Below are 18,838 nucleotides of genomic sequence, written 5' to 3' on the forward strand. Positions count from 1 at the left end.
TTATTTTTAGTTAAATAACCAAAGTTATTTATTTGGCATAAACAAGGTTTCTTTTTTTCTCCCCCTTAAAATTAAGAGAAGTACAGGATTGAATATTTAGATGTACTTTATATAATACACGCCAATCATCAGAATCTATTTCAGTTCTCAGGTTGACTGAAATCCTATTTTAAGTTCTTCCTTCAACCCACTGTAATTTTTCCTGTAAGCCATAATTAAGTTGATGCTTTTGTGGGAAAGCAAATATCTTGGATCTGAAAAGGCCAAATGGACTTCTATTTAGTTAGTAGACACTGTTATTAAAATGGCAAGTAGTCATCTCAGTCTTTAAATGCATCAGTTAAGCTGGAGCTCAAGCTTCTGGTTTTGGTTAACTTGTGTGCCTTTCATCCAAAGCAGAGCGAAAGAGTTAGGACTCTAGCAGTTGATACTCAGAAAGACATCTGATAGCTGGTCACTCATCCGGCCCCCCATGCATCCCTCGCCTGCTATGTTCTAATTCCTTTGTATGTGAATATGTATGGGATGAGGCGGGAAGCATCCCTGAGAACAATTAGGATTGAAAGCAATAATCCTGATCTGTGGAGAAACTGAGCCCCTGAATAGAATGAACATACAGCCCTCTGGGAATCCTATGGCAGTGTGGTGCATGCTCCAGGAATGCTGAGTTGTACCTGTGCAGGTGAATGTGACAGTTCGGGAGAAAGGGCCAGGGACAGAGAATGCAGGAACGGGTTCTGTTACATTCACTGACAACATGTAAGCATAGAGTGGTCAAATCCTACAAAATCTGGTAATTTCCTTTCGGACTGAGACTCATGGGGGGTTGGGGGGACAGAAGAAATACCTATCAATAAGGGATTACTCAGGACCTCTAGAACGTACTGAAATGTAAACTCACTGACTTATGAATGTTATTAATTACATCTTACAGATGAAGAAACTGAGGCTCAGAAAGATTGAGTCACTTGCCGAACGTTTCACAGTTGTAGGTCATAGAACAAGGACACATTCAGGCCTAATTCCAGTGTTGCTGTCTCTTGTAAGTAGGCTATTTATATGAGGAAGATGTATTAGAATTTGTATATAGTCTTTAAATATGGCAAGATGACATCTGTTTATAATAAAACACATGGAATTATTATTCTGCCATTACTTATGGAATTAGTTGATTAAAATGGTCCTGTACTTTTAAATAATCTATGGTGCTTTATAGAAAAATTAGCAATGGCAAAAATTTGCTTTCTACTTAGGAACCCATGCTCCCAGGTGTACGCTGATACATAGTATTTTGACATCTGATACAAAGATACAAATTTTATAGCATTGAAAGTTACAAGATTTCTACAACCCAATTACGCAGATCTATCATACTTAATCATATCATAATAAACTTCATATTCAGAAGAAGTGGATTTTATTATTGTATTTGACAAGGAACAAGTAATTCCTGAATGATGTCCTAAAATAGCAGGCATATTTTAATAGGTCTATTGTGCCTAGACCTTGAAAAAGTAAGCCAGGCCTAAAAGAAATAATAGTTTTAATGAGAAGAAAAAAATAAAGAGTTAATACTTATTTCAATCTGATGTAACAACAACTACATTTTGTAGATAGGGTAGGGGTAGCAAAAATGTCATAATCGTATGCTTGGTATTATTATTGACTTGGGGAGGCTGGAGGGGAAGTTCTTAAATATTGTCCAGAGAGTTAATGAATTTGGTCTGGAATTTAAAGGGCTGAATTTCTTAATGCTTTAGATATTGAGTAATTTTGCTTTGATTAAATCAAGAAGGGAACTCCATCTTTCCTCAGATTGAACCTTCACCTGACATCAGGGTGCCTCACAGTGTTTGAGGAGGGGAGCATTTATTTTCACTGTGGGCAGCTTTTCTCTCTAAATTCTTCCTCCTTGTGTGCTTTATTTATTTATTTATTTATTTATTTATTTATTTATTTAAGATTTGTTTACTTACTTGGGGGGCAGGGCAGAAGCAGAGGGAGAGACTGAATCCCAAGCAGACTCTACACTGAGTGTGGAGCCCAATGTGGGGCTCGATCTCACGACCCTGAGATCATGAACCTGAGACCATGATTTGAGCCGAAACCAAGAGTTGGAAGACGCTCAACCGACTGTGCCACCCAGGCACCCCCTCCTTGGGCACTTTAAAGAGAAGCTTGATTCTCCCAGAGCTCACCAAGAAGACCAGGTGACAAGATGTCCTATGATTCTTACCGCACTGGACCACCCTGGTGTGCTGGGTACTGGCAATGTCTGTCATTTCCTTCTTTGTGAAGCTCTTCTCATGGCTTCTGTGCCAGGACTGTGTTTTGTGTTACCCCTCAGACTGTCTCTTCTCTGCATTCCATGTATGAGGCACTTGCACTGCTTTCTCTCTCAACACTGGAATTTCCTGAGGTGTCCATCCTTAGCTCACAGCTTCATTCCACAGCTAACTCTTGGGTGCCTTCAACACAGCAAGTCCAGCTCACCACCTGTCCTGCCCTAAACAACCTCCTACTGCTGTGTCCTCTCATTTGATGGGGCCGCCATCAACCTGGCCACGGGAGCAAGCAGCATGGCGGTATCCTCCCCTCCTCTTCCTCATCTATTGCAAATTCTTGACTGTACATCCAGTGTCTCTTGAATTGGTAATCTCTCCATTCCTTTTATCATTGCTTTATTTGGGGACCCCAACATCTCTTACTGAGGCTATTACAAAACCTCCTAATATTCTCCTTGTTTTTTGTCTTGTCCTCCCACATACTTTCCACTGCCTCCAGAAGGATAGACTTAAAATATACAATGGGCTTTGTCTCCTCATTTAATAATCTTCAGTCACTTCTTATATCCAAAGCAGTATGAAGTCCTTATTCCTTAATATAGCACTAAAGGCATTTTATTGCTGCCTATCTCTTCAGCCTTCTAGTTTGTCCTTCTTGACTTTATATCCCAGAAACACTAAAGAGATTTTGGTGCTCTCCCCCAGAACCTTTGGCCCTCTCTACTACTAATTACTGCTAACACACCCACACACCCACACACACACGCACGCATGCACAAGGGAGAATGAAGGAAGATGGTGCATGAGAAGAAATCTGGTGCCTAATAAGCATCACCTGCCACATAATATACAAAGGCCTGACTGAATATGCCTGTTATTTTTTAAAATAATTTTTGAGACACGAATTTTCATATTTTATAAAGTTGGACTCAAATAGAAAATCCAAATTCAGTCATCCATTTAACACCTTAGTATTAAACACCTACTATGTGTCAATAATATGTTAATAGCTAACTTATTTTTGACTATTTTAAAGTATGAAACTTTAGTATATGTTTACAGAAATGTTCAGTGCCAACTGACTGATATGAACTTTTATGAATTCAACTATAAAATCCACATAATAAATTTTAAAAGTATTGACCCCCAAAACAGAAACCCATGTTAAACAGAAGGAAATTCACTAATATGAAAACCAGTAGAGTGAGTTGGCCCTCCCTGTGTTCAGCTTTGTTCAGGGCAGAGGGAGGCATGGCCACGGGTATGAAGAGCTCCAGCTCAATGCCAAGGTCATCTCAGACGTCTGCCACACCCTGGCCCATCCAGACCCAGGTGGCCCTCACCACATCACCACAGATAGTGAGTCAACAGAGATTCGAGAGATGCTCTCTGAGTCTGACCCTGAAATGATCTGAAGTCAACTGGGATCTCCAGGCCAGTGTACCCCACTCATGTGCCCATGCAGGGCCCTGTCCCAGAACACACTCCCAACCCCGATACCTACAGTATCTTTCCTCCTATCAGCCTCTGGGCTTCTTTGCTAGAGTGAGGCTCCTCTCTCTCTTCCACTCTGAGGATACTCCTTGTTTCTTTGGAACTCCCTTTCCATGGCAAGCACACTTCCTGTGTTCTCAGCCTCCTATAGCCCCTGTTCCTGCTCTGACCCTACCTGGCACCCAGCTCTCTGAAGGCGTCTCTCAGGCAGCTCCTCCCACACTCCCCACAGGGCAAGGTGGGGGCTGGCATTCCTCTTCCACATTCTAGAAGGCTTATTCCATCTGACTTTCCCCTTCTCTGCCTCTCCAGATCCTCCTATAGAGGAGCTGCCTTTCCTTCTAAGCTGCCCCTTGCCTCCTTCTGACTTGAATTAATTTTAACTTTCTTTCTCCAGCCCTTCTTAGTAGGATCTGTCCCATGGTCTGGGAACTCTGGGAAGTCATGTGCCAAAAGGGAGAGAATTTTAGCTTTCACAGGGCTAGCTAATTTCAGTCTGTGGGACAATTTCTCCTGAGGAGAATGAAGAATATCCAATGCAGTGGGCCAAATCTTGTAGGCAATACACAGTAGTGCATGAGGACTGTGAATTCAATTTGAAAACTAAGAAGTTTTGAAATGGTTCATATCAAACCAAGAAATGAAAAGTCTGGAAGTGTCATCTTCAAGTGGACAAAACAACGGACTGGATATTAAGACATGTGCATTTTAGCCTCACTTCTGTCACCAATGAGCTTCGTGAGACTAGGGAAGGCTTCAGTTTCCTTATCTGGAACATTAGACACAGCATTTTCTAGACATTAGTTTTTTTAACAAGGCCAATTTTTCTTCCAGCCAAAAGCTAGGGGCACCTGGGTGGCGCAGTTAAGTGTCCGACTCTTGGTTTCTGCTCAGGTAGTGATCTCAGGGTCGTGAGATGGAACCCCGCATTGGGCTCCATGTGGAGTCTGCTTAAGTCTGCTTAAGATTCTGTCTCGCTCTTCCTCTGCCCCTCCCCCCCGCTCTCTCTTTCCCTCTCTCTCAAATAAATGAATGAATCTTTTTTTTTTTTTTTTTTAAAGCTTATACCTAAGTCTAATATGTAAAATAGCTAAGGACAGAGCCATTCCCTGGGGCTGGGGCTCCCAGCCCGACTCCCCTGGAGCCATCCCCTCACTCCCACCAAGTGGCCTGAGAAGTCAATAGGAACATTTGGAGAGATTGAGAGATGAGAGGTGAAGTCTCTTGAGTTCTGATTTTTTATGGTTGAACATGGAAATCTGTCTTGCTTGATAGGACACCACCAGGAGCAACAAGGAACTAACACAGGGATGGATTAGCACCTAAAGACTTCTTTGGAAAAAAAACACAACAATCTGGGTTATTTTAACATAACCTCTGATGTTGGAAGAGGGTTCGCGGGACAATCTGGAAATTAGCTTTAAGCTTGACGTAAATTTTGAAATCTCTACTTTTCCGTCTCCTTCTTGAGGCCCTTACTTTTGGGAGCCCACAGCAGTTTCTACTTTGCGATGCCCCGTCACACGTGTCATCTCGAGTGCACGTGTGTGAACGTCCTCACTGCTCCCTACTGTCCTGGAGATGGCAATTTGGTGGGGAGCCCACATCGTTCAAAGATTTCATTCTCACCAAGAAAAGGGAAGAGAGTTAACTACCTCTGTTTGAATCTTGATGTCAGAGGAACATTAAGTTTTCACAGTGGCAACCTTGAACCTTTAGATAAGTGGTCTTCACAAAACTCTCTGTCCTCTGGTCAGGAACAGCTTAGTCCCACGTATAGAAGGACTTGCAAATTTATACATGGTTCGTTTTACGGCCCAAACTCAGACCTCCGTGATTCATTTCTGTTACACAGCTCACATGCTCTAAACCACATTCCCTTATTTTCTCCTCTTGAAATGGAAGGCTGTGGGGAGAGAAGGGAAAGAGACTGAATTGGGGACAGAAGTGGTTCCTTGAAAGGGACAGAGAACAGATGGGCTTAACAAGTCATTATGGATTAAGTCCCAACTTTTTAGATGTTGGAAGGAAACTATGGAAATATTTAGCAGTTTTGTACTTCATCTCTGTTTCATCCCCCCTCCCTCCAAAGCACAGTGGTAATTTTATTAAGATAGGAATAAGTTTAAATATGGGAGAGGAGCTGATACTGAAATATGAAAGAGAAATGCAAAGCTGAGGGAAATACTATGTTGTTGAAAAAACCTATAATGTGTAAGGCTAGGGTGAGGCATTTGTATTTATTATTAGATACAGAAATTTACTTTCCTAGCATTCTATTTCCTTAAAAGGAGGAGAAATCAGCTACGGGACAACTGTTCCTTTTTACAAATGACAGTTACACTTCATATTTTGATTTCTAACTTTATTTTGGTCTCCAAATTAACATTTTTTAGTGTTTCCTTCTGTTCTGCTCCTCTGACCTACCCTGGAAAATTTGAAGAACGTTTATTTCTTTTGTTTTTCCACTCTAATAAGGTTTTAAAATTTTTTTTCTTAAACTCAAAATAAAAAAATAATGATATTTTCAAAATGCACGTATTGAGATTCTCATTTGCAATGAGATAACGCAATTAGAATTCATAGTTAAGGCAATTTAACTTTCTTTTTTTTCAAGTTGTTTACATTATAAATTATCTATGATTTGTCATTTATAAATTTATAGAATGTTTGTTTTATGGCTTAGACTCAGGCATCCATGACTCATTGCTAACAAACATAGTTCTTGACAATGACACTTGAGTCTAGAACTCAGAGCCCTCATCCAATGCACCAAGTGTTTGAGCTCAAATCAGCGTCACTTTAGAGGTGTGGAGAGTTAATGCAGCTTCCAAAAACTGTTTTGTTCTCCATCCATAGTCTGTGTTCTCTGACAGTTTGATGCTCAAGAGCTCATGTTGAATGTTTTGTTATTCAGTGTGCACTTTATAAAAGCAAGTCTCACTAAATATATGTAGGAGAGGAAAAAAACAAATCTCACCAAATAGCTGTTTGACAGCAAATGAATATAGTGCAATAAAACTTCATATTTGTGACGTCTTACACAGAATCTAAAATAAAATAGCTTTCCTTTCTAAGATTAGTTTTTATATTATATCCATAGGCAGATCTTTAAAAATATATACATACATTATTTCAAGCCAGCTCCTCTTTATAAAGGAGATTTTATTTTTGCCAATATGAAGTGTTCTATAACCCAGTGAGCTAATGCGAGAGAGAGAGAGCACGCACGAGAGCACGCAAAGGCAGGGGTGTGGGGGTGCAGAGGGAGAGAGAATCCCAAGTGGACTGTGTGCTGAGTGCAGAGCCTGATGCAGGACTCAATTTCACGACCCTGAGATCACGACCTGAGCTGAAGCCAAGAGTAGGATGCTTAACCGACTGTGCCACCCAGGTGCCCCCCACTGAGCTAATTCTTAAATGCATACTATGTGTCAGGCACTGTTTTCAGCTTGAACGTGTTTTATTTCGTTTAATGTTTACAACAATCTTATGAAGTAGGGATTCTTATTACTATAATTTGACATATGAGGAATTTGAGTACATTAAGTAACTTGTTAAAAGCCAAACAGACAGTGATGATGAGGACAAGATTTGAACTCAGGGAGTCTGACTTCCAAACCACCACATTAAGTCACTACACTTTACTCCATGGATTCAAACCAGAGATAGATGATCTCTTTAGGAGTGATAAATGATAAAAAAAATACATAAAATTTTGTGAAATATTTCCTCCATCTGAAATAGTTAAGGCTTAAAAATGAAGGAAAAGGAGTCACTTATGATTTTCCTTAACAAAGAATCATCATCTGGGAGGCAATTTTGATATTTATAAAACCTAAACTTTCCAAATTGCTAAAATGTCTGATGGTTTTCTGGAAATGAAGTTTCCTAAAAGGGACAGAGCTTGTTTAACACCAAGGCTACCACTAAAGCATAACAAGTTTCATCTATTTCGGCCACAATGATAGAATATTATGCCACCATATCATACCAATAACCTCAAAGGATGTCAGGAAACTGCGGAGATCATATACAAGAAGATGATTCAAATATTTGGGCCTTTCTTCAGAGCTTTGACATAAGTCGGGGGAGATCCAGAGGACCACTACTAATCCAGAAGATCCACTTGTAAATTCGATCTTAAAGGACCCCAAAACTTATGGTTCTATGGAAAGTTCCATTAAGTCTAGCATCCCCCTGGGGAATCTCATCCACATAAATCCTAGGACTCTGGGTCTTGCAGATTTTCTTACTGGAAGGCACTTGGGGAATTTGGAACTGGAGCAGGTTTCCCGAGGTGCCTGAATCACGGACGTTTAGTATTAGACAGAACCTTGGGAATCAGCTTGTCTAACTTTATCATTTTGCCAATGAGGAAACCAAAAGCAGAGTTTAAAACTTTGGATGATGTCCCAGGACCTGTCAGTGATAAAATCACCAAGGAAAGCAGGCTCTCTGGCTCTCAGTTTGGAGATTTTAGTTGACTGACTTGGCCTTCATACCCATCATAGCCCCTGGCCTTTTAGACCTGTGGACATGGATCTGGGGCACTTCTTTCTCTGTCCTTTATCAGGCATCTGTGGCTTGAAGGGCCACCCTGACTCACAGTTTTGTGGCTCCGTGACGGAATGATCAACATCCTGTGAAACAGCATATAACTAAAACACAACATCGACTATGATGTACAGTACTGCTGAATATTATCTTCATGTTCTTGTACCTTCCAGAACATTGGAGAATATTGTTTATGGTTAAACAAGTCTATAACCATAATCTTCATTTTACCTATCTCTTTAAGAAGGGTGGATGGAGAAAAAGAGGATAAAAAAGTAAGTTTTCAACTGTTTACCTTACTCTCAATTTAAATGTAGATTCTGGGGAAATATTCTATTCCCAGGGATGGTCTCCAATAATTCCTACTTGTAAGGGAGGAAAAGGAGACAGGTTGAGCGGTTTCCAGGATCCCAAGAACGAAGCTGCAAATTCACTCTAGTTAGTCCCCAGCTAGCGTGGGGGTGGGGGGTCCTACCGAGAGAGCCACATACCAGGAGCAGCTGCAGCAACAACACCAGCAGAAGCAACACGTGTTGTTGGGTCTCTGGTTTCCAGGCCCTTGAGACACAGCAGGTGTTCCTTCATTTTGTGATTGCTGTCTCTTTCGCATTTCAGCTACTTTCGTACCCAACTGGCTGAAAGAAGAGAGAAAACAGAAGGTATGAAAAAATTAAAAGAAAGATCTGTTGCCTCTGCTGAAGGGAACATAGTTTAATTGGGATGGGAGATAAATGAAGGTAAAAAAAAAAATGAATAAGCTTTAGCAGTCCAATTAAAAATTTTCAAGAAAAATTTTTTAGGAGACCATCTTAAAAACCTGAGGGACAAACTTCCACCCTTATCTGCTACATAAAATGATCATAACGACGTTGTCATGTAATCAAAATCAAGTCGGTAAGGTAAAAGAGACAAGGTTGGAAAATTTATGTCTAACTTCTTTCTTTACTCAAGAAGGATTTCATCTGCTTTCCCTGGTGAACACCTCTAAATGACTGTAGCTGGGGTACATAACTTGTTTCTCCCCTGGTGTTCACTTACAGTCAGGTTCATTGAGTTTTACAAATCAGCTTGCAAGGGTTCTAACTATGTAACACTGTGAGGAAGACCAAGTTTGTTTTTGGTGTTCTTTCAGCTTCTTTTAAGACATTGCATCTCCGTCTGACTCGCCCTTCAGGGGCCAAATCTTGATCATATATATTGGCAAAGTGCCTTTTTTGCTGTTAGGAGTCCCTGTTGCAAAGGTAACACCTCCCTTCCCTCCACCATCCCAGATGAGTTTTCATTCAGTAGAGAATCGTGGAAAAATAAAAAGTCATCAAATCCAGGGAAATTACTTTGGCAGAATGTCGATATCATGGCAAATGAGAAAAATATTGGGGTACAGGATGAACTACCTGTGACCTTATGAAGCAGGCCAAATGAGCTGTCACCTACGTATAGATGACCTAGGACTTTGTTGAGGATAAAAAAAAAAACTTTGAGTAGAATAATATCAAATATAGCATGACCTCATAAAAAAGAAATGAATTCTACTGCATGATTTTTTCAGAAATATGCAACGTATGTAAATCATATACATACAATGTCATGTGTGACTGTGAGCAATACTTATTAAAACCATCATGTACTTTGGGTTATTTTGGTATTGTGAGCTCGTGCTTTAAAAATTATGTTTTCAAGCATTGACTTTTTTAAATTGGAGAATAAGGTATGTATTAAAAATTTTTTTTCTGTGTTCACATAAGGGATGTAGTTAAAGAATTTTCATGGGCAAATGCTTATATATTCTTGTAGCATTTCTAGTTAAAAGGTTATCATAATATATATGGTATATAATCTACTTCAGAAGAAAACAAAGTCAGAGGAAAGAGTGAAATATAAGAAGCAATTAAGTACTGAAAATTGATAAAAATAATGATGTTGGACTTAATTAATGACTGGCTAAAGTAAAATCCCATGATTCTCTGTTTAGAACAGTCTAGAAATAAATTTAAGACCACATAAATTAGGGAAATGGAAGGGTTTCCTTCCCACCACTAACACTGTTTTTATATGTATCACAGTGTCCCCAGATTGTTCAATTTAAGAGTCCTTTTATCAATATCTCCAGGCCAATCAGCACCTGTGACACAGTGATCATTCCATCCTCTTTGAAATGCTTTCTTCTCCTGTCTTTCTGGGCACCACACTCACCTATTCGCTCTCTAGCTTACGAGTCACTTCTCAGTCTATTTTGTTCTTTCCTTTTCTCATCTTTCACCTCCAAATTTTGGCTGGCCACAATACTCTGTCCCTAGAACTTCTCTGTCATTTTTTTGATGAACTCATTGAGACTTTTACTGGACCTGTTTCCTGTTCAGAATTCTCAAATTTACAAGTCCAGTAAAGATGATTTTCTCGAATTCAGGACTCATCTATCCAACTACCTACCTGACGTCTCCCCTTGGCTTTCTCAACTTGCCATCTCAGGAACATGTTCCAATCTGACTCTCTTTCCTCCTCCACCAATCTGTTGCTCCCACAATTCTTCCACTTTCAGTAAATGAAAAGCCTTATCTAATTATTCAGATCAAGGGGGAAAAAAACAAAAACCTGTGGAATCATCCTAGACTCCTCTCTTTAATTCAGACCTCACATCAGCAGATCAGCAAATGCAAGGCCTCTTTATTGTTCCTTTCCACTCCCTTCTGTTTTTGCTACTCCTCATCTCATCTCTTCTCTTCCCATTCCATTCCATTCTAGTCTCAACACAGCAGCCAAAGTGAGTCTTTTAAAAATAAGTAGGTGATTTCAGCAAAGATTCTTCCACCCAAATCCACTCTAAATCTTCCAGTGGCTTCTCATTTTACTCAAGAGTCAAAGCCAATGTTTTGGCAATCTGGTCCTTTATCACTTCTCTGAATCTCCTTTTCTCTCCTCCTCGCTCACTCTGTTTAAACACAATGGCCTCCTTGCTATTCCTCAACCATGCCTGGTACAGTCGTGTGTCAGGGCCTTTGCACTGGCTATTCCCTCAGTGCTTGACTTCATCCTTACTCCTATGTTACGTTCTCAGGGGAACCTTCCCTGCTATCTTATTTAAAATCACACCTCCCCACGGGGCGCCTGGGTGGCTCAGTCGTTAAGCGTCTGCCTTCGGCTCAGGTCATGATCCCAGGGTCCTGGGATCGAGCCCCGCATCGGGCTCCCTGCTCTGCGGGGAGCCTGCTTCTCTCTCTCCCACTCCTCCTGCTTGTGTTCCCCCTCTCACTGTGTCTCTCTCTGTCAAATAAAAAAAAAAAAAATCACACCTCCCTTACTCCACCCCAAGCATAACCTATCCACCCTTGTTTGTCTAACCAACTAGAAAATAAGTTCCATGAAGGTAGAGATTTTTGTCATTCTGTTCATTGTAACAATGCCTGGTACATAGTAGATAACACAAAAATGTTTGTTGAGTGCTGAGTTTTATAAGCAATTTCACTGATGACAAGAAAAGGACAATAAACTCTATCACACCCAACACTGAAAATTATTAATTTCCTAGCCAGTGCAATAAAATAAGAAAAAGTAAATAAGGGTTGAAGGAAAACACACATTTTAATATTTACAAGTGATATGGTTGTCTACAAAGAAATTCCAAGAGATTAAATGAAGTTAACAGAGAAAGTTCATGGAGGATACCAGGTTAAGCTTCAAAAATCAATGTCTTTCTAATATACTACCAATAACTAATTAGAATATATCAGAGAAAGAAAGGCATCATTCAAATGAATTATAAAAATGAAAACAACTGGTAATATTTCTAAAAAAAGTTGTGCAAGAACTTTTTGAAAATATTACAAAACTTTATCAAAAAATACAAAACAAACCTGGATAGAGATAGGTTATTTTCTCAAGTGGGGAAATGGGGTATCTTCAAAATGTTAATTGTCCCAAATTATTCTATAAATTCAATATGACTGTAATAAAAATTCTAATTGAATCATTCATGGAACTCAACAAAGGGATTCTAAAATTTATGTGGAAGAATAAAAGGGCAGAAGTAAACCAAGATATTTCTGAAGACAAGAACAAGTGGTGATATCATGTCAATAATATGAAACAATAATAATTATGACAGTATGTCATTGGTACGGGAATACATAAGTAGATCAGCAGAAAGAATTTGTACAGAGCTGAGACACAGACTCAGGCATGTATGCCATCCTGGCTTAAATCAGAGGACACCTCCATTAATCATTCAGAAAAGGTTCAACACGTGGTGTTGATACAATTTGATTTAAACATGAAAAAAACTACATCTTTAAGCTATAACACACACACACACCAACTTCAAATGAATTAGGGATAGATGTTACAAACAATTATAAAACTCTGATAAGAAAATATAGAAAAATGCTTTTATAGTTTCAGGGCAGGAAAAGGATTTCTTACGAGACTAAGGCAAAAAGGAAATTATTATTTTTGATATAGTCTAATTTATCAAAAACCTTTGAACAAATAAGGATAACATAAATAAAGTGAAAAATGAAAACTGGACTAGAAGATACAAAGGATTATTATCTGTAATACTGAAGTAACACATCACAATTGAAAAATACAAATAACCTAATAGAAAAATAGGCAAAGAAGATGTGTGGGCAGTTTATAGAAGAGGAAAATATAAATGGCCCAAATTAGATTAATAAATGCTCAAAACTAGTAATGAGAGAAATTCAAATAAACAATTATTCCATAACCAATTTCCCCACAGTTAAAAAGTCACAGGGTACCAAATTTTGAGAGAGGATGTGGGTAAACAAAAAGCTCTCATACAATCATTTTGAAGAATAATATTGGCTACATAACAGTGTAGCTAACAAATTCCACTCTCATATTTATACACTGTAGAAACTTTCACATATGCATACGAAGACATTAATGACAGTATTTTTAATAACTTAAATGGGAGGGGCGCCTGGGTGGCTCAGTCGTTAAGCGTCTGCCTTCGGCTCAGGTCATGATCCCAGGGTCCCGGGATCAAGCCCCACATGGGGCTCCCTGCTCCGCGGGAAGCCTGCTTCTCCCTCTCCCATTCCCCCTGCTTGTGTTCCCTCTCTCGCTGTGTCTCTCTCTGTCAAAATAAATAAATAAAATCTTTAAAAAAAAAATCTTAAATGGGAAACAATCCATATTTTCATCTTTTCAGGAATGAATAAAAATGGTGATCTCATTATATGATGATATATAAAACAACACTTAAAACGAATAATTTAGATCTATAGATTCAGCTGGGAGATCGTAAAATAACATTGAATGGAAAAAACAGCTGTAAAATATTAAATATAGCCTGTATTATTAACTTAATTTTTGTAATTACACAAAACAATTACCTTTTATTTCCAGATAATATATATAGTAAAGTAATAAAAGCATGAACTAGAGCCATGACTTTGGATGCTTCTGGGGGATGATGATGGGAATGTGATTGGAAAAAGAGGGGATTTTTAACTATCTGATCATTTCTTTTACAAAGACCTGAAGCAGTAACAAAATATTAATATTTGTTTAATTGGAGTATTGCATGCAGGAGTATTTATCTTTTGTACTTATTTATATTTTTTTCTTCGGAACCCCCCCACCCCTCCCACATACACACATACATAAATACAATACAGCTTTATACCAGAGGTCCTTATCTATATCTTATCCCGGAAGTTTGCAGAAAGATTCATCACCTTCTTGAGAATTGAATACCTTCATTTTCTCACTGTTAAATATTCAATTTTGGAAAATTCATAGAGAAATGCCATGTTGGGTGCAATAGTGTAGTTTAAAAGCATTGAAAAGGAGTTCAAATATTATGGTAGATTTGTAGGACTTTTCACTGTTTTCTAAGTCCTTTGGCTCATTAGAAAAAAAATCACAGAGGCACCTGGGGGGCTCAGTCAGTTAAGCATCTGCCTTCAGCTCAGGTCATGATCCCAGGGTCCTGGGATCGAGCCCTGCGTCGGGCTCCCTGCTCAGAGGGGAGCCTGCTTCTCCCTCTGCCCCTCCCCCTGCTTGTGCTCTCTCTCTCTCTCTTTCTGTGTCAAATAAATAAATAAAATCTTTTAAAAAATTAAAAAGAAATTACAGGCGAATGCTTTCTTTGTGCTTTTCTGAGGTAATTGTGTGTGTTGTGTCATAAATATTTTCCTTCTGACAAAAAAAAAAAAAAGAGAAAATACTACTCATTGATTTCTCTTGTGTAAATACCCATACCATTTAGAGCTGGTTGCTTCTATTTTTCTGACTGATCTGTATGTGTCCCTGAATACCCAGCAGTTCGGTATTTATACTCTGTATTTTATCAACTGTGTTTGGAGTCTACACTTCTCCTGGGCTGCCTGGCATACAACTATATATAAGAAAAACAGTCTGTTGTCATATTTTGCTACATAGCTGCACTGTCCAAAGAATTACACACACAGAGGGGGAGGAAAAACTATTGAGAGAGCTACTTAGTGACAGGACTTTCTCTGGGTGAAGAGGCATGGCGAATAGCGGCTATTCACATCCTGGAATCCTTACTTGCATCTACTTCCTGTGTGTCCTTCTAAACAGTGGTACTTAGGATAATTCACGGGGTTTATCTGTAAATACAGAAGGGAAAATCTGTGTAACTGTTATAGTTTTCTTTTCTAGAGGTAACTGATTCTAGTTTTAAGCAAAACAAATTTTCTTAATGTCATAAAGGAAAAAAGAAGAAAAAATGTTTTGCAAAAGGGTGCATAACCAAGGACTAAAAGTCAAACAATTTTGAGTATGGGGAGGCCAATTCTTCCTTCCTCCAAACTCCCTAGGGAGATAGACTGTCAAGAAACTAATTAATTTCGCAGGCTAGAGGAGAATGAGGCAAGGGAAATTGGTTTCTCCTTTGCAGAGAAGTACATACTTGTGCACAAAATTAGGACTTTAGGGTCTGAGCTGTGTGGCCCTGGAAGGGCCCATGACCCAGGGGCACAGCAGGGCTGGGAGCATGGATAGTGGCATCCCAGACTGCTCCTCTCACACTGGCCACCTAATTTAATTCTTACAGTGAGGTGCTGGGAAAGCTGTTATGGAATAAAGATTAATCCTTGAGCATCATCATTTCCCCCCTCAAAGCTTCGGTAAATTTATTAGCAAGGTAAACCAATAAATCTGAGGTAGTGATGAGGGAGGGCTTTTTTGTTGTTTTGGGGCATTACTTGTATCTTTCAAGAAGGAGGACATTTGATCTCATTTCCACCTGATCACAGTTTTACTCCATGTTGCTTTTTCCCCCTTTCCAGGATCACATTCAATGATCAAAACCATCTTTACACAACAAAAGTAAAAATCAACAAGTGGGACTACATTCAACTATAAAATCTTCTGCACAGCAACATAAATAATCACCAAAATGAAAAGGCATCTTACAGAAGGGGAGAAAATATTTGCAACCATGTATCTGGCAAAGGGCTTAATTTCCAAAATATATAAAGATCTCATGTAACTCAATAACAAAAAATAACAATCCAGTAAAAAAAAAAATGGGCAGAGGAACTGAATAGGCTTTTTTCCAAAGAAGACACTCAACTGGCCAGCACATTCATGAAAAGATACTCAACATTACTAATTATCAGGGAAATGCAAATCTAAACCACAAGGAGATATCACCTCACACCTGTTAGACTGTCTATTAATAAAAAGTCAAGAAATAACAAGTATTGTTGAGGATGTAGAGAAAAGGGTATAGTCACGCACTGTTGGTAGGAATATAAATTGATTTAGCCACATGAAAAACATGAAAGTTTTGAAGTATGGTGGTTCTTCAAAAAATTAAAAATAGAATTACCATCTGATCCAGCAATCCCATTTCTGGGTATATGTCCAAAGCAAATAAAAACAGGATTTAGAAAAGATACCTGAACTCCCATGTTCATTGTAGTTGCATTATTCACACTACCCAAGATATGGAAACCAACCTAAGTGTTTGTCAATGGATGATGGATAAAGATGTGGTGTGTTTGTGTGTATGTGTGTGTGTGTATATGCATATATATACACACATACATACATATACACACACATATGTATATATGTATACATATGCATATGTATATATGTGTATATATATAAAATGGAATATAATGATATTCCATTCATATATATTTCATACATATATATGTATATATGTATGTAAAATGGAATATTATTCAGCCATGAGAAAGAAGGAAATCTTGCCATTTGTAACAACATGGATGGACCCTGAGGGCAACATGCTAAGTGAGATAAGGCAGACAGAGAAAGACAAATATTGTTTGCTGCCACTTTTATGTGGAATCTAAAAAAGCTGAACTTGTAGAAACAGAGTAGAATGGTGGTTCAGGGGCTGGTGGTGGAGGAACTGGGGAGATGCTGGTCAAAGGGTACAAACTTGCAGTTAGAACATGAGGAAGTTCTAGAGATGATAGCATTGTGCTTACAGTTAACAATACCATATTACATATTTCAAAGCTGCTAAGAGACTAGACCTTAAATATTCTCACCACATAGAAGAAATGATAATTATGTGATATGATGGAGGTGTTAGCTAATGCTACAATCATACTGCAATATATAAATGTGTCAAACCAACACTTGTACACTTTACACTTACACAATGTTATATGTCACTTATATCTCAACTGGAAAAATATCTTCACAGTTTGAGCAATGAACAAAATAAAACAAGATGAAATTTAAAAAGATAAATATAAGGATATGAGATTGGATCTAAAAAAAAACTTCGTAAGACGAGGATGGGAGAAACATGGCGTACAAGGAGCATATGAAAAATTCTAGGTGATTTACTGGACAGTAAATTCAGTATTAATCAATAGTACAATGTAAACAAAATAGTTAATGAAAACTTAGAATGCATTAATAGAAGCATGTTTTCTAAAACATGTTTTCTAAGCTGGTGATGGGTCTTCTCTGGGCTGGTTAAATGGTTGTGTTTAATTACAGTCACCACAAGTTAAGAAAGAAATTGAAATATGTTCAGAAGACTAGAAGGAGGAGAATAAAAAAAAAAGAAACCCCCCCCCAAAAGTCTCATAAGAATACTATTTTTAAGGTGCCTGGGTGGCTCAGATGGTTAAGCGTCTGCCTTCGGCTCAGGTCATGATCTCAGGGTCCTGGGATCGAGTCCCGCATCGGGCTCCCTGCTCCTTGGGAGCCTGCTTCTCCCTCTGCCTTTCTCTCTCGCTCTGTCTCTCATGAATTAAAAAAAAAAAAAAAAAACTTAAAAAAAATACTATTTTTAGAACAAAGATGTTTGCTCTAATGGAGAAAAAACAGACAATCTGAATCATAACTTTCTAACATTTGAAGTGATGTCATGTAGGAGAAAATATAGATCTGCTTTGGTAAGATCCCAAATGTTAGAAGATGGATTGACAAATAGAAGCAATTAAGACTCTTGCTTCCATTTATGGAAAGTCTGTCTGATACTCAGATGAGACCTTCATTTACCTTTGAGATTGGTATCAAGCCAAGTATTCTTGAGTATTCAAATGGAGGCTCGACAACCCTTTGAAAGAGGCTGATGTACAGAGGCCTCAATTTTACATGGATGGTTAGACTGAGAAAATACCTTTTTTTTTTTTTTTTTTTTTTTTAAGGAGGCTCCATGCCCAGTGTGGAGCCCAACACGGGCCTTGAACTCATGACCTTGAGATCAAGACCTGAGCTGAGATCAAGAGTCAGACACTTAACTGAATGAGTCACCCAGCCTCCTGAGACTGAGGAAATACCTTAGTTCTGAAGTTACTATTCTGGAAATAGGCTGACCAAGTTAACTACTCTCTTCAAAATACATTTGGGAGGGAGAGGAGAACCCCTGTTTTTATCAGTTTCTACACTCTTGTAGATCATATTGTCAGTTCTTGAGCATTGACTAATATTATTCTTCATCTCTTTTGTTTATATATTGTTTCCCAATAGAATTGTAAAACTCTTAAGAGAAAGGAGAAAAAGAAAAAAATGTATCTCATATATATTGGTTTTCCTGGAATCTAGCAGTAATTTCTGTCAATAGTAGATGCATAATAAATATTGAATATTGTGACAGTGAATATGGTAGATTCCTTAGATTATTAAAAAAAAAATCTACTTTCCCAAGGCAGAGATTTCAAATTTTTACATACAATTCTTACAGCTCTAACACATACTGTCAAGTGTTCTTTATCCTTTCCCAAAGTGTCCCTTTGGGATTGATAATAATAGAACACCTCAGTACATCATTATTACTGTAAGGATCAAATGGGTTGAATATGTAAAATGCTTGGAACAAATCTTTATACATATTGTAAGCATTCAATAAGTGACAGTCCTCTCAAGATAGCACTGGAAAGAACTGTTCCTAATGTTGCCAGAAAGTTGGTGTGGTACTATGTTTTCAAGCTACAGATGTTGAAGATTTCCATCACTATCTTCTTGCTGAGAGATCATTTCTTATAGGGTGGGTTGTCAAATTTTTGTACCCTTTTTTA

General features: G+C 38.4%; 1 protein-coding gene across 3 annotated transcripts in view; it reads right to left on the reverse strand.

Annotated features, from left to right (window-relative positions):
* RGS17 (regulator of G protein signaling 17) overlaps positions 1-18,838 on the reverse strand; it is a 91,991-nt gene that overhangs the window by 21,658 nt on the left and 51,495 nt on the right. For 2 of the 3 annotated variants that reach the window (XM_034991054.1, XM_034991056.1), the window contains exon 2: positions 8,828-8,971. In XM_034991054.1, coding sequence (XP_034846945.1) covers positions 8,828-8,946 — 119 coding nt within the window. In that variant the 5' untranslated portion in view covers positions 8,947-8,971. Of the gene's footprint in view, positions 1-8,827; positions 9,130-18,838 lie in introns of those variants that run through there. The other variant, XM_034991055.1, reaches the window with a different exon arrangement.

The sequence above is a fragment of the Mirounga leonina genome, unplaced genomic scaffold (genome assembly GCF_011800145.1).
Source record: "Mirounga leonina isolate KUSES-001 unplaced genomic scaffold, KU_Mleo_1.0 Mir_53, whole genome shotgun sequence".
NCBI classification, from domain to species: Eukaryota; Metazoa; Chordata; class Mammalia; order Carnivora; family Phocidae; genus Mirounga; species Mirounga leonina.